General features: G+C 36.7%; 1 protein-coding gene across 1 annotated transcript in view; it reads left to right on the top strand.

Annotated features, from left to right (window-relative positions):
- Positions 1 to 7,758, top strand: part of LOC105272845 (uncharacterized) — a 14,984-nt gene extending 7,226 nt beyond the window's left edge. Inside the window, exons 2-4 of the mRNA XM_011315080.1 lie at positions 345 to 699; positions 2,730 to 2,885; positions 6,461 to 7,758. Of these exons, the coding sequence (XP_011313382.1) occupies positions 345 to 699; positions 2,730 to 2,885; positions 6,461 to 7,112 (1,163 nt within the window). The 3' untranslated portion in view covers positions 7,113 to 7,758. The remainder of the gene's footprint in view (positions 1 to 344; positions 700 to 2,729; positions 2,886 to 6,460) is intronic.
- The last annotated feature ends 7,590 nt before the right edge of the window (positions 7,759 to 15,348 follow it).

Below are 15,348 nucleotides of genomic sequence, written 5' to 3' on the forward strand. Positions count from 1 at the left end.
AATACAATACAATACAATACAATACAATACAATACAATACAATAAAATACAATACAATACAATACAATACAATACAATACAACAGAAATATTTTGAGATATTTTCAGTTTTATTTTTTTTTTCTGCAATTTCGAGATAACCCAATAAGTCGAAGGAAAACTGTGATTGGTATGAGAAAAAAACGCTTTTCCTGTAAATTAAAGAAGGCATTTATGACATAACCATTTGGCGGGATACTATCACAAAATGACTGAAAATACACATGACAGATCTGAAATTATAAATGATATAATGATCACACGAGTTCCATAGAAATTATTAACAAAATGGTTTCAAAATTTCAGCGCAAAGGATAACGACGATTCAACTGGATGGAGTTCAGTACTTTGTGTCACGAATGAATCCATACAGTCCCGAATTGAATTACTTTCTGGCATACCAGTATTGTCGTTCATTAGGTCTACAATTGGCGTCATTTGAAACGAAAGAGAAGGCTGATACGATGACACAGTATCTGAAGAATGCAGGATATGCAAAATTTGATTTTTGGACATCGGGAAACAAATTGGGAACTGATATGTTTCTATGGATGAGTACCGGTTTACCGTTCAATGCAACATTTGATTATATGGTAGGACGTTCGAGCAGACCAGCCGATGTTCCACCGGGGACTGAACCCCAAAGGGTGGCACGCGAAAGGTTTATATTTTTGTCACTAATATTTTAACATTATTCAACAGTTTCACTATGCAGTGGTTCAACAGCAGAAATATCCATAATAAAGAAGAGTTAGCTAGAGCTCCTCTATTCACGTTAATGAATTTTGGTTTACAAACAAAGTAACAATGGTTTACTAATTACATACTATAGACGAGATAAAGCGATGAGTTTTGAAATTAATGAAAGAGGGGAGGGTGGGACAAAATGAGCTGGTACAATTTTTTGTTTTAATTGCTCATTGGATTACAGTCCACACGAGCGTCATCATATGACCTATTTATTTACAAAATTATTGATTAGATGGGCGATTTCTTAGTTATTGAAGAAGGTGTTGAGAAAATAAAAATGAGCAGAACGAAAAAACGGCAGCAGAAACCATTAAAATTAAGTAGGACATTTTTGTCTTCTATTGCTTGGGAAGATTTCTTCTTGGTACTTCTGGGACAGATCTTACCTCTTTCTGAGCCACCTCTGGCCTTGTTGCTATTTGACTCGGTCTTTTCGGTGCATTAATTTATTTAGCTTATTCGTGAGCCAATAGCCTTAGATTTTCGAGACGTTTAAGGCTTACAATAAGCCCAAGTGATCTTAGGCCGAGTCGAATTTCATAGCTTCTAGAAGATTTTTACTTATTTTTTAAGGTTTCTGTTGTTTTTTTATGTTATTTTCGTTTCGGTTTTCTCAATATCTTCTTCAATAACTAAGAAAGCGCCCACTTAATCGATAATTTCTTAAATGAAAATTTCATCCAATGAAATTCATGTTAATTGTTATCCAATTAGCAATTGAAAAAAAAATTTTCACCGGTTCATTTTGCCACACCCGCCTGCACTCGAACATCGAAAATACGTTTATAGAAAAGATATGTATGCAAATAACTGTATGTGGAATATACGTAACATATTGGAGTTTAGAGAGAAATAGATGCGTGGCATTCCATGCCAACAACTCGACCAGCCCCTGACCTCGACGCCTCAAGAATTGATCGCGACTTTTATCAGATTTAGATAACTGAAACAAGCACTGTAAATTTTTTTCCATTTTTTCTCCGATTACTCATTCATTGGTCAAGCTGAAAACTAAAAAAGGAAGCCATGCTCTAAAAATGTAAAAAAACAGTAATATTTTTTTCAAAATTTCGATCATATACTTCCAGAGCTACTTTATTCGCATCCAATGGGACTTTTAGTTCGTCATGATTCGGTCATGGTTTAAGTCAGTTTGGCGCTGAAATGGCTGCAGGTCTTGAAAAAAATCTGAAGCAAAAAATATTTCGTAAAAAAAACTTCCAAAATTTGGTTGGATATTTTTTTTTGTTTCACCTACGTATATGTAGGCAAAATAGAGATAACTATCTCAAAGTAGCCAACAGTCCTTCACTATTACGTCAAAATGACCATTCCCACAAATTCACTCTGCATAGATCTTGAAATATCTCCATACATAATGTAAATAACAGAAAAAAATGTGGAACCAAATCTATGCACTTTTCGCAAAAAATATTATTGTAAAATAGTTTTTTGTTCCAAATTTTGATCTATATTGCCGATAGAGTTTCAGCTCGAATTTGATTTGAACCATCAGAAAATCATGACAGACTAAAAAAATAGTGGTATGTTTTCAAAATTTTGGGAATTTTTCCAGATTGTTGGTTTTGTATAGCATGGCATTTTTTTCTAGCTTTCAGCTTCAAGAAGAAAATAGCTAAACTTAAGGAAAGTGAAAAAAAATTGAAAGTGCTTTTTTCAGTTAGCTAAACTTTAGAAGAAATCACGATAAAAATCTGAGGGGTCGATGTCATAGGCCGATGGAATTGGCATGGAACGTATGTACGTATGATTAATATATATTTTGCATGCATACCGTTTTCCATCCGGATACATCTGAGACATGATTCTATTATATTCGAAAATCGATTCTTATGAAATTTCTCGAAAAAAAGTTACACAATAACAATGATAATTAAGTTTATTATTAATTATGATATGTTTTTTTCTTATTAACTTTAGTGGCGACAGTGGTAGTGCAGACGGTTGCGTAGCAATGAAAGCACCGACACTGGCATGGGACGGTCAAGATTGTACCCTCATCAAAGATTTTATCTGTGAGCAGACGAGATGCTATTATTACAATTATGGGAGCATATCGGTTTCGGCAACTCAGGGGTAAGAGGTGAGACCTTTTGTTGCCGGTATATGAAAAAGGCGCGTATCTACTGTAAAATCATGAATTAGGCGTAGCTACATGGATTTTTTCTCACTATGTAGTTTTATTTATTAGTAATTAAGCTCAAATGTTCAATTTGGATAGACTTTACTAAGATTAATGTTTATCTGTCACTATTGCCAAATAATCGAATTGACTAGGCAGTAGAGCGCAATTTTCATCACTTTCGCATTTTTTAATAAATTTGATCCATTTTCCGTTAGAGTTTTTCAAACCAATACTGCTGTTAACTGCAATCATTTACAAGAATACTTCTACGATTATTTTTCACTTATTCATCAGGAACCACCAAGTATAGAAAGAAATTGCAAGGGCAAGGGTTTTCCTCCGAAAACTTCTTTCTCAGCATACCTGCACGGGAGTTCGCAATTAACCCTGTCAAGCGGGCGGAAAGTGAGTGCTTCCCGTCCTCGGGTAGAAAGATGCTGCCAAGGTCGGAAAGTCAAGACTTCTCGCCTTTTATGGGAGCAACTTGCCACCCTAGGATCGAAAGCGTCGATTTTTCTCCCGTTTTTCAAACAGCCAAATAGGAAGTTCCCTTCGCAGGCATGGTCAAAAACAGCACGTGCACCCCAGGTGGAAAGCATAGCATTCTGCATGTGTATTACCGACCCTCAGACGAAGCCGAGAGTGGTAAGCACGCTGGTTTGAATGCCCTGTTTCTCTTCCTGGGTGCACATTGTTCTTCCCTCATCAATACACGGAAAAGTACGAATTTTTTTCCTAAATAACGGGAGGTATATAGGTTATGTTATTCGGAGTGTCCTAAAAAACAACAGAAATCTGCGGGATAGAATGGGCCACTTTCTTCCCGTCATTTGGGGAGTAAAATTGAACTTGCCGTGTAAGTATGACGGAATATACTATTATATCTCCTCAATGCCCTGGTGAATGTACTGGACTGTTGTCCTTGGCGGAATTTCGATTAATTAAAACGACGTATTTGATCCAATTGGGCAAAAGTCGATGGGGGTTATAACAAATATTTTTCGGATACTCATACATGGTATGAGTACATAACTACATGGTAGTTACTAAGTAAAGAATTTATTTTGTAAAAGATTAAAATGCCCCGACGAAACTCGACAATTCTCAAACTTTCATAATATAAATGAACCAAATCTCAAGAATGGATCGATTCGGGGGATAATTTTTTCCGTTCAAATTGTAACCGATAGAATTGCACCATGAGACGAAGTCTATATTCACCAAATGAGAAACGATATTTCAATTAAAAAAAGAGATTTGAAAAAATGATAACAGATATTTCACTCGATGAATATCATAGTCAAATTTAATTTGTCAAGTTTAATCTGTCCTTTCTGTCAATTTAATCTGTCAAGTTTTTGGTTGCATATATATATAGATAAGAGAAAAATATTCCAAAAATATTCAGTAGTAATACCACTAGTGCTCCAAAATTATCGGATATTTTTCGATAGCTGCGTTGCCTAGGAACGATGGTGTCAAATGTCGCAGGCTAAAAATCCCGAGTGCGAAGCACGAGGAATTTTTCTGCAGAATTTTACACCCTCGTTCCTAAGCAGGGCAGCTTGATGAAAATATCCGATGAATTTTGGAGCACGAGTGGTATTTGACGGAATATTTCCCGATTCGGATTTCGGTCAAGCAGGGTGCAGTATTTGAGGTTGTCATTGCTCTCCAGCCATTTGTCATCCAAAATACTTGCTGTAGAAGTGTTAGAATGTGAGGAACACTGGAAGAACTTCTGAATAGATAGTTATAGTCACAAACGCATTCCTTCGATTTCACTGTGTTTATTGGCACATTTTCACTTATGGATTCATTAATTCCTTTCAGGGAAACCACTCCGAAGCGATTCATGTTGAAATTATGTGTGAAATAACACTTGTTTCTCTCAAACTGTCAAATTAAATATTGAACGTGAAATGCGTCGAAAGATGAGACATTTGAAAATCTACTAATGAATTTCCGTCGGAAATTTTTAAGAAATTTCCGAAATAAAACTCTTTGACGACCTCAAATACTGAGCTCTGATTGGTCGAGATCCGACCAAGGGAAATATTCAATGAAATACTCACTAGCCTCGTCGAATGATGCAATTCTATAGGCTGAAATTTGGACGAAAAAAAATCCGCCAAATAAACTTCGAGCTTCAAAATTCAGCGGGTGTGCAAACTTCTCTGTAAGCAAACGATTGTATCTTGTTTGGTCGAAAAATGTTTAATCCTAGAAAACTTGACACCCTCATTTGGTTGCAACAAAGCTATTGAGAAATACTCGATAATTTTGAAACTCTTGAGATGTGACTACTGAGTATCTCATGTAGACTGTTTTTTTTCTTTGTTTTATGGTAAACTTTGATACCGTCCGGTATCATGCATTGATTAGGAAAAAGAAGATTAACATTCAAGTAAATGTCAAAAGGAAACTATATATACAAAGTCAGTAGCGTTCATTTCTTCTTGTGTATTATTTGCAATAAAAAAACAACCCAAAATATGTGGTTTGAGGAAGAATGGCGCAGGAGGAAGGCTTTGAACGTACATAATTTCGTGGATAGCCCATATGCAAGTAATTAAAAAATACTCATTATTTTTTAGATATTTAAACAAGTTGCTTGATTCCCCTTTCTTTATCACATAATGAACAGAAACCTCACAATATGAAAAGTTCAATTCAGATGCCCATCAGCTGTCACAATGGGTTAAGGAAAAGAGAAGGGGCTGTGGAGAAGTAGGATGAATAGAAATCTGAATTATTTCGTACATATAATTAATTAATTACACAGAAATTTCTGATAAGAATCTAATTACGGGATAACCAGCGCAAGTCTCAGAATAGCTCACGACGAAGGCCGTCTGATATTCACCTAGTGGCATTGACCATTCCGCAGTTTAATTTTGATGCTTTGATGTTTCGATGATAGTTACTTGTACATACATGCTTTTCCCTTCCCTTCTATCCCTCCGCCTGTTGTTACATTAACGTAACAATTGATATCCAGCGGAATTGTATTTTTCCTACTTTGAGGTTTTGCTGATGATGGTAGAAGAAAAGGGCAACCAAACGGAAAAACATTGAAAATATTGAAGAAATAGAGATATCATAATTTTCATTATTTTCCGATGTGCTATTCACGATGTTATTTACGATAATGGTCCTCCCCCATCTTCAATGCTCTGGCAAATCAGATAGTCTGACCTCCGTTTTCATTAAAATAATTCTTTCATAAAAATTAAAAATTCACGGACTATATATTTTCATTTTTTCGTCAATTTTTTCGAACATGTATTACTGTTTCTGGAAACGTCTCTAAAAAAAACGTTAGTGCAAACCGGCCCGATGCGAAACTGTTGGAAAGGTTCAGATAATTAAAAAAAAAAGGAGAATAATCCAATCCAGATGGAGTGGTAGTATCCATCCAACGGGTATTACTTGCAAATTTAAATCTCATGGTACAGAAATCTTCACCATCTCATTATCGAAATTCATTGAGAATCCCCCTGTGACATTCTTTAAAATATTTCAGGAACCGTAAGCCTTACGCAACAACGACAACCTTACCGGAAACTGACCGAGATAAAGCAGATAGGCTGGACACGTCTTCTACAAACGATAGAATTACTGAAAGGGAATCAAATCAGGAGCCTGAAAATACCGAGGTGTCATTAGAGACATCGGCAATCCCAGAAAATCCCGTAGTTGGTAGACTTATGAGTTCCTTGACTTCGTTGTCCCCAAAAAAAGAAGAATTTTCATCAGGTGAAAAAATTACAAGACCGGAAGAGATCCCAAACATAACGAGCATTTTTACAAAAGGTCCGGGTGTTCAAACCCGCATTGAGACTCTCTTTGACGGTCTAGAGACCCATGAAATTCGCTCCCTCCAACGGAAAAACCAGCAGAATCAAGAAAAAATTTCTGAACATCACGAATCATCTGATTACGAAAACGGTGAGACTGAATTACCGGATAATGATCTGGAGGATGCTAAAACCATTGGTCCCTATGATAGTAGCCAAGATTATGCCAACGATCAACCGGAGACTTCTATAAGTCATGATAATTCTAAAGGGCCAGAAGAAGACACAAGTACTATTTTACCGGATGCCGAACCAGCCTATAGGTATAACATTAAAGTTCGCAGTAACGGCAAAGTATTAGACCCTCCGTCCAAGTAATACAGTTTTTAAAATCATTTACGAGTTATTATTTAGGCGTATTTTATCAAATCATCTCAAGTGTATGCAACTTACAAAATTGAAAAAAATTGTTATGCTAGCTGTTTCTAGAATTTTCCTGATCGATTCGATGTTTGCAGCAATATTCTTAAAATAGTTTGATATAAGATATAGTTAGTCAACAATTCGTCGAAATTATAACTACATAAATGTATTAACGCACACTAATGTCATAGAATTCAGGATTTTGATGGAGCAAAATCTGGTGAAATTATTCTTTTAAAACATTTGAATCAAAGTCAACGATCTAAGAATGATCATTACACGACACTCTCGTATCTAATTTCGCATCGAAAAGTTTTCTTTTATCATTAATTACGAATACGAGTGCATGACTTAATGTTTAATGAGACAGTTATTACACTCATATATACAAACAGAGGGACAAAAGAGATTTAAAAGTATTTTGAATTCCCTCATATTGTAACGTTTTGGTTATCCATTCGTATTCTCCTCATAATTAAGAATGTATTGTAAGATTAATGCGGTTATATTCAATGAGTAATCTGAAATCCCCTACCAGTGTGGAATTCATTATTAAAGAATTATTCACGAGTGATTAATAAAAACAATTTTTAATATCGTATGTTGATTAGCGACAATATAAATTAAGAAATCCTTACCATCCATTGATAACACCTTCAACGTTCAGCATAGGTACAATTTTGAAAATATAATCGTTACGAAGACTTTTCATGTAGATGGAATTATCCAGGAGGGCTTCTAAAGTTCCATGCATCACCCAGGAGGCATTACTCTCTCCCGGATGAACCCGCGATGTCAAGAAAATCAATTTTCGGCTCTGAAATAATACAAATGACAGTGAATATATTTGATTTTAAGATATATTCGTTTGTATCTTTGTCATTCTTTAATTTCTTTGTCGTATACTTTTCCCAGCTTTTACGGGTTAAAAAATTCCAAATGACCCCGCCTTCTGTACCCGACTTCGCTATGTATCAAGAAAAAGCTCTACTGACGAGAAAACCTGTGGTCAACCATAGGCGTCTCAGATTTTTATTCTTACGAGACACCCGGTCGACAATGAACCGGAGAAAAAAAACGCCAGGGAAGGCAACTGTGGGAATCAGACCTACGATCCTCCGACGACAGTTTCAGGCCTTTTAATTGCTGTCGGTAAATGATAATGAATATATTTTTCGCTTTTCCACAATAAAATTTCATGTTGCATTTATACTTTCCTCCTTTCACTATAAATAATGATTTTGACGATATTAAAGTTAAAAAAGATATGAATCATCACTATCGAGATTTGCCTTGTTTACGAGATCAAACAAACAACTGATAAAAGCCGTGCATATATCCACATATCTACAAAAGCGATACTGTCATTGTGAATGTTCAGACATCGATAGCATGCATCCGACTAATAACACTTTCGTTATCATTAACGGGGCAATCAATATGGAAAATCAAAGTTGGGTAGTTATTGAATTAACAAAAAAAAATTCACGAAAAACCAGTATTTTACACGGACAGAAACATGAAAGCTGCCTATATTAGATATTAATTAGATCATTCAATGTTACCAATAATTAATTTGGAAATAATCATTGTAATATTAGTAAGCGCCGAAAGTTTGAAGTAAAATATATTGGATATCGTATGCCGAACGTGAACAATGCTACGGACACTGTAGTTAACACCCGTTGAGTTTGTATAAAAATGAAATTAACATTCCGATTAAAAAAAATATTGCAATCGGAATATTTTTTCCAAATTTTCCAAAATTTCTGGAAAACTTATCAGAAATTTTTTTTTATGAAACAAAAAGAAATCGGAAAACAAAACAATTTCATTTTTGGGAAAGGTCTTAAAAAATTTTTCAAAGATTTGAATAGGAAACATTTTTTTATAATTTTATAAAAATTTGTCTGGGAAAAAATGTTTGCAAAATTTACGAAAGTTGCGAGGGAAACATTTTTTGAGTACTTTTGATGTTCATACACGTGCGGAATAGGGTTTTAAGTCACTCCCAGTAATGTTTCTTTTTTTCGCCGAAAAATGTTAGTCAGCCCGAAAGTGTGCCAGTGATTTTCTCAAATTTAACTTTTTCTGCGAATTGTTGTTCTCTTTTTTTTTCAATACTCTCAAAAAATAAGCCATGTAACTTCAATCGCTCATTTTTTGCCTCTGACACATTTTTTTAGCTGTTAAGTGTAATAAAATTCGGGAAACTGAAATGTTGAATAATAGATTTTTAACCATGACCAGGCATTCCATTAAATACTTTAATCAATTGCTCTTAACATGAAAACAGACGCCAGAGTTCTCTTCTGGTTAACGCGTACATTTATAGCGAATGCTCATGACAGTGAAATTGGTTTAACTTATTGGTTTAAATATTCAACATTGTTAATATTTATATAATAGTATAACCATTCAATATTTACATCGATAACTATTGGAGAAGGTGTTATTCTACTAATCAATTAGCAAAATCGGAATAACCTCGAGAACCTGAATCAGAGCTGAGGAATTTATAGCGACGAGGATGGGAGTAGGGAAAAATAAGAAAAACCAGTTGCAATCATTCTTACTTGGTTCACTATTGAAAAAAAAAACAAACATGAATGGTACCCAGTAAAGGCTTATAATTAATCGAATTTGTTCAGTGAAAAAGTTTTATTCAAGGCCAGCGTTAGTCAAAAGAGGAACCAATTGATTTTCATTAAGTAAAAAGATAAAGGGTAATGAGGGTGTCTTTATTCGCGTGGTACTAAAAACAAAAACACAAAATGTATTTGTAAAAAAAATGCGCCAAGCACACATTTCGATGTTGTTCATTTAAAAAAAAAAAATTGGAAAAAACTTGAAACAAAAATTACTTAAAAATTGAAGCCATAACTATGGAAATTTGAAGAAAATACACAAATGAAAAAAGATGCCAAGCTCATTGAATTTACCAGTGGGGAAAGCTGGTGATGATAGGAGTGCGTAAATCGTTTTGAGTTCTTCACTATGAATGTCTTGACTAAGACGAGTCCCATAATATCCTACAAAGGACATCGCAATCAAATCGAAAACTCGACTCAAGTACGAAAGAGGTAAAAAGGGCATTGTGAATCAAAAAATTATTCAGCAATATGGTCAGGATCAACGTACTTGGCGCGGTTTTTCCTGATAACCTAGCCTATTTGGATATGCGATCTTTCCTTTCTTCGTTAAAAGCTGCCGTGAAACTTGACCTGAGCAGTGCTGACCCGTATGGCAATGCTGACTGAAAAGTTTCCCGTGAGAATCTTTCATCCCTATGCATCAACTGTGGAACTACTATCGTTTGTGTCTCGTACATAGTTGAATCGAAGGAACTTTCCTAATCCGATAGTCCGTTCATCAAGAGTATCAAACTCATAGGTCTTTTCATGATAATCAGATGGAACTTTCAGTTGAATTTTTCGCTTTGTTGGCTTCAATTTTTAAGTAATTTTTGTTTCAAGTTTTCTTCCAATTTTTTTTTTCAAATGAACAACATCGAAATATGTGCTTGGCGCATTTTTTTACAAAAACATTTTTTGTTTTTGTTTTTTTGGGGGATTTCAAGCATTTTTTCAAAATGGGCAAGAGAGTTTACCCTTCCACTACCCAAGCTACTATCGAATGAGAGAATCTTACCATTACTTAGATTTAAATAAAATACAAAATGCATCGACACTATCCAATTATTGGAATGAGTCTTCCGTGCCCTGAAGTTTAAATAAGTGAGTAATTTTATGTATCTCCACATAATTTCATTATTCTTCCTTCACAATCCTTCGATTATGCATTTGGAATAAGGACTATTGATTATATAAGGTATATATGTTTCTATTCGATGCATTGCTGTATAATATAAGTTTTGATTCATGAGTGAGCGATAATAGTGTTCCAATCAACTACTTGAATTTTTAATTTATGTAAATAATTCATTAATTAGTTATTGTATTTATTTATTTTCCAGGTTTTCGATTAATATATCAAATTTTCAGAGAAATTGATCATTGAATTTGCCGAGTTATTTTTTTTTTTGAAAATAAAAATTAGAACGAGAATAAAATTTTCTAAATTTCATATTAAGCCTGTTTGAGGTTACGAATTGAATGCAATGCACAATAAAGGTCAGGTGATTTTATAAAATCGATTTGCTTTGGATTTTTTCGGAATATTAGGAGTTATATATCTTCTTGTCTCTTTTTTGGGGCACTTGCCACTTGCATTTTGGCCCCAAAAATAATGGCTACGTGAAATAATCCATTATTTTTCTCTCAAAACACATGTATGGATAATCAACAATTAATTAAGTTTTTTCACATTTTTCCAAGGCATTTTCCTAAATTATTTCTAAAAACATCTCTTGTTTTGGAAAACTATATTTTTAAAATACATTTCATACTTTAGGGTGCAGCAAAGAGCGTTTTTTTTAGAAAAATTATTTATTCCCAAGGATAAATGAACAAAGTGAACAAAAATGTAAAAAAAATAAAAAAATAAAAAAAATAGAAAAAAGGTAAGGGTTAGGTGTCAACCACCATGAGATGCCAAATTATGCATTTCTATTTTTTAATTTATGACTGAAAATATTTTTTCGTTTATCACTGAAAATAACCTTAACTTAGCTCTTCTCAGCGCACTTTCCACGATATTTTTGCCAACCTCTCATTATTCGCCCGCGACGCTGATTACGAACCGATAACACAGCGCCCGTTGGAAACAGGTGCTACCACCTGTCAAACAAAAATCTGACGGCTTCAGTTTTGAGATAATGTCACCGCGGAAAATATGCGAAAAAATCCGTTGCTATGCGCGAATCTTTTTAATGGTGCGTTCAATTGCGAGAGGATTAGAATTAATGAAAAGAGCATACGCGATTTGGTTGACGTAACTAAGTTTATTTTTTCTTTAAATTGCCGTGTTTTTATTTAATTACGAAAATTAGTTTTGGAGGTAGTGGAAGGGGCACGGGGGTCGTGTATAGATACTTGGGAACGCTCGGCCTGCTGTTTGTTGTTTGGTTTGGAGATTTAGAGGTTACGAAATATGTACTTGGCCGATTACGGAACCCGAGAAAATCAATAGTTAACGTTTGCCGGAGGTAACTCGATGGTTTTGCGGTTTCCAACCATAAAAATTTGTTAACTAAAAGGTAGCTTCCCCATACTCAACCGGAATGCACAAAACGGTGGGCGGTTATGTCTCGTGGAGCATTATTGGATCGCCCAGAGAAAGTCACCCAGCCGTATAAAGGTAGCCGAAAAATTACTGAAAAGGCAGCAAAAGGAAATTCGACAAAGGTAGCGGAAATTTATTAGGTAGCTTTGCCTTTCCCTGAACCCTTCGGTAAGTCCGGAGAACCCAATAGAATTGGTAGCGAGTGTCGAAAATTTATTATAAGAGAGCGTAGAAAATAGGTAGCGATCGGTAGCCTGGGCGAGGGGCATTCCGAGCCGCGTGGAATCCCTTATCCCGTATGTTTCGCCCTTTTGGGGCGAAATAGATCCTAAAACATGTTTAACATAATGAGGCCGCAAGGGGAGGAACATTAGGGGTGTTAGGTAGCAGTAGAAAGCATAAGGTAGCTTTGAGAGAGGCTTTTTGCCTTCTCAGGCGTGAGTTCTCCCGTATGGCGTCATATCGCAAGGTAGCGACGCCATTTGCATTTCTTGCGGTTCGCGACGCTTAATTTGTCGGATTTTTGCCCTTCCCACACTCGCTGCACTGAATTGAATGCACTGGTACTTACCATTATGCCAGTGGAGTCCCAGGAGTGGAATATGGCGAGTCAGGCAGCTGGATTTCGCGGCGTCTTTTCGATGCACGGGGTACGTTCACACATGTGTCTACGATACGGCCCAGGGTGAACTACTATCCGCCGGTCGCGTGGTTCCGTTAGAACCTGCTGCTCGGGGCGGGGGCGACTCTTCTCAAGTGTATCCGTCCGGTGGTGACGCGCGTGGCTAGATACGGAGTTAGCCTTGATTTCTAATTCCCCTAGCTCGCGGCACGTAACCAATTCCAATTTGAAGGGGGGTTTCTATCTTATTATGTACTCCAACCCACTATTTATAGTTGTTTTTATTATTTACCTCTATTCTTGGGTTCTATTGGTATTAATTACCTCATCCGGAATTTTTCTAAGGGGTTGTCTAAGGGGGATTTTTGGGGGAGTGGATTTTGCGCCCCGTTTACGCCTATAATCAGATAGCGAATCAAGTAGCAACTCTCACTAAACTAATCCTAATTCCGCTACAGCTGTAACTAAACTTAAGCTCTCGAACTAGAAAGCCCTGGCCATCCACATAAGCGTGGGCTATTTTCGCTCATGTGGCCTTCCACCCGTACTAAACTGAAGAGCACCCCAAGCTTCTCATAACTAAGGGAGCCGAGGTATCCCACCTAACCTATGGGTTCTCCTACCCAAGTAACCCAAAATGATTTTTCAGGGACCACCGGAAGCACAGTAAGTTGGCCATTTTTTCTCGATAATCCCTGGACCCTTAACCCAAGTACTCGTAGACTAATCTCAGGTAGAAACGGGGAAGTGTTTAAGGGAGATTGACATACTTGCTTATCTCGAACTATAACCGTGTTGGGCAATAATTTATCTGGACCGTAATGATTTAATTGTTGGATCTACTTATTACTCTGTTTTATTAGTGATTTTCGGCGCAACGAGCCTGGACAAAATCCGTGAACGTAGCAGGTAGCTGCCTCCGGGGGGAAGGTTGTTAGCAGGTAGCTAGTTTAGCGGAGATTATTTAGGTAGCTCTTCGCAAGCAATTTCTTCAGATACCCAGGATTATTTTAAGCTGATAGAGTGGTTCCAAATGTACAATCCCTTTGCTGGAGATGAATATAATTAGTTGATGTCCATTGCAGACGGACTGCGTGGTGGAACTGAGGTCAATTCTGATAGAGCCATCGAGATTGGAAAAATATGCCTCAAAGCAATGGTGGGAGCACATGCAGCATATGTCATGCTGAAGCATTCAGCTTGTGTGCTACATTGCTACTATGAAACGTGGAATCCTGACTGATAATGAAGTCGTCGCAGTCAAGACCACACTGCTCTTCCAGCGAATCACAGCGCTCACAAAGGATGACAGTGATCTGGCTACTAGTTCTCTGGATCATGAGCTAGCTCCATTTTCTCTTTCTCCATTTGACAGTCAAGCCTTGATGAGGAAATAAAAAAAATCAGATTTGTGCCACGCCTTCAAATCTCGAGCGATCCGCGATATCAACTGGTCCTAGTACAAAATTGTCATTGACGAAGAATTCATCTTGCACAAAGTGGACTGGCCCCGTAGAAGTACTTCAACTAAGTACTATCAACAAATCATGAAAACGTATCAAGACTACATCATCAGAAATCACGGACGGAATTGTATCATGGTGTTTGATGATTACAGGGAGACCGATGTTGGAATCGAGTCGTACGAGAGACTGAGACGCTCCAGCCGCAACAGAGGAACCGAAGTTGTTTTTGAGATAGACATGGTGATGACCCTGAGTCCGTCTTCATTTTCAGCTAATCACAAGAACAAAGACAGATTCATTGATTTTCTCACAATTGAACTGGTCAACAGTGGGATACATGTGCTGCAAGCTCGTGAAGATGCTGATCGTTTGATCGTAACAACTGCTGTTGATCAGCTTCAATGCCATGAGCAGGTTGCAGTTGGTGGAACGTTGATCTCTTGGTATGGATCACAGCTCTGACGCCAAAGGATAAAGAAATTCTCTTCAACTCAAGATTGTGATCTTGAGGACTTGGAGGCCAATATATTAGTCATCGACGCCTTTTTAGGATGATTTTGATATTTGATTGCAGACATTTTTAACTATCGAATGGATATTTTTTCATTGACGGTGAATTAATTTGCCATTTTAATGCCAATTTTACTATACTATGAATGGAATTTTTCAATAGACACCAATGAGCGGGAGGCTCTTAATAAAGCAACCGTCTATACCGACATAGTTTTTCTGTGGCTTCCCATGTCAATTGCTATGTTCTATAGAGGCGCGAATGCGGTACACTGTAGGATCTATAGTCGCATGCATAGGCTGACGATAGGGCCGATTAGCATCCGCATGGTGGGCAGTAGTAAGTGGCCAGTATTGGGGAATTTCCCACGCCCCCTCCCCCCTTTTTTCCAGGAAATGTGCGTGCAGG

Source organism: Fopius arisanus, unplaced genomic scaffold, assembly GCF_000806365.1.
Source record: "Fopius arisanus strain USDA-PBARC FA_bdor unplaced genomic scaffold, ASM80636v1 scaffold00330, whole genome shotgun sequence".
NCBI lineage: Eukaryota > Metazoa > Arthropoda > Insecta > Hymenoptera > Braconidae > Fopius > Fopius arisanus.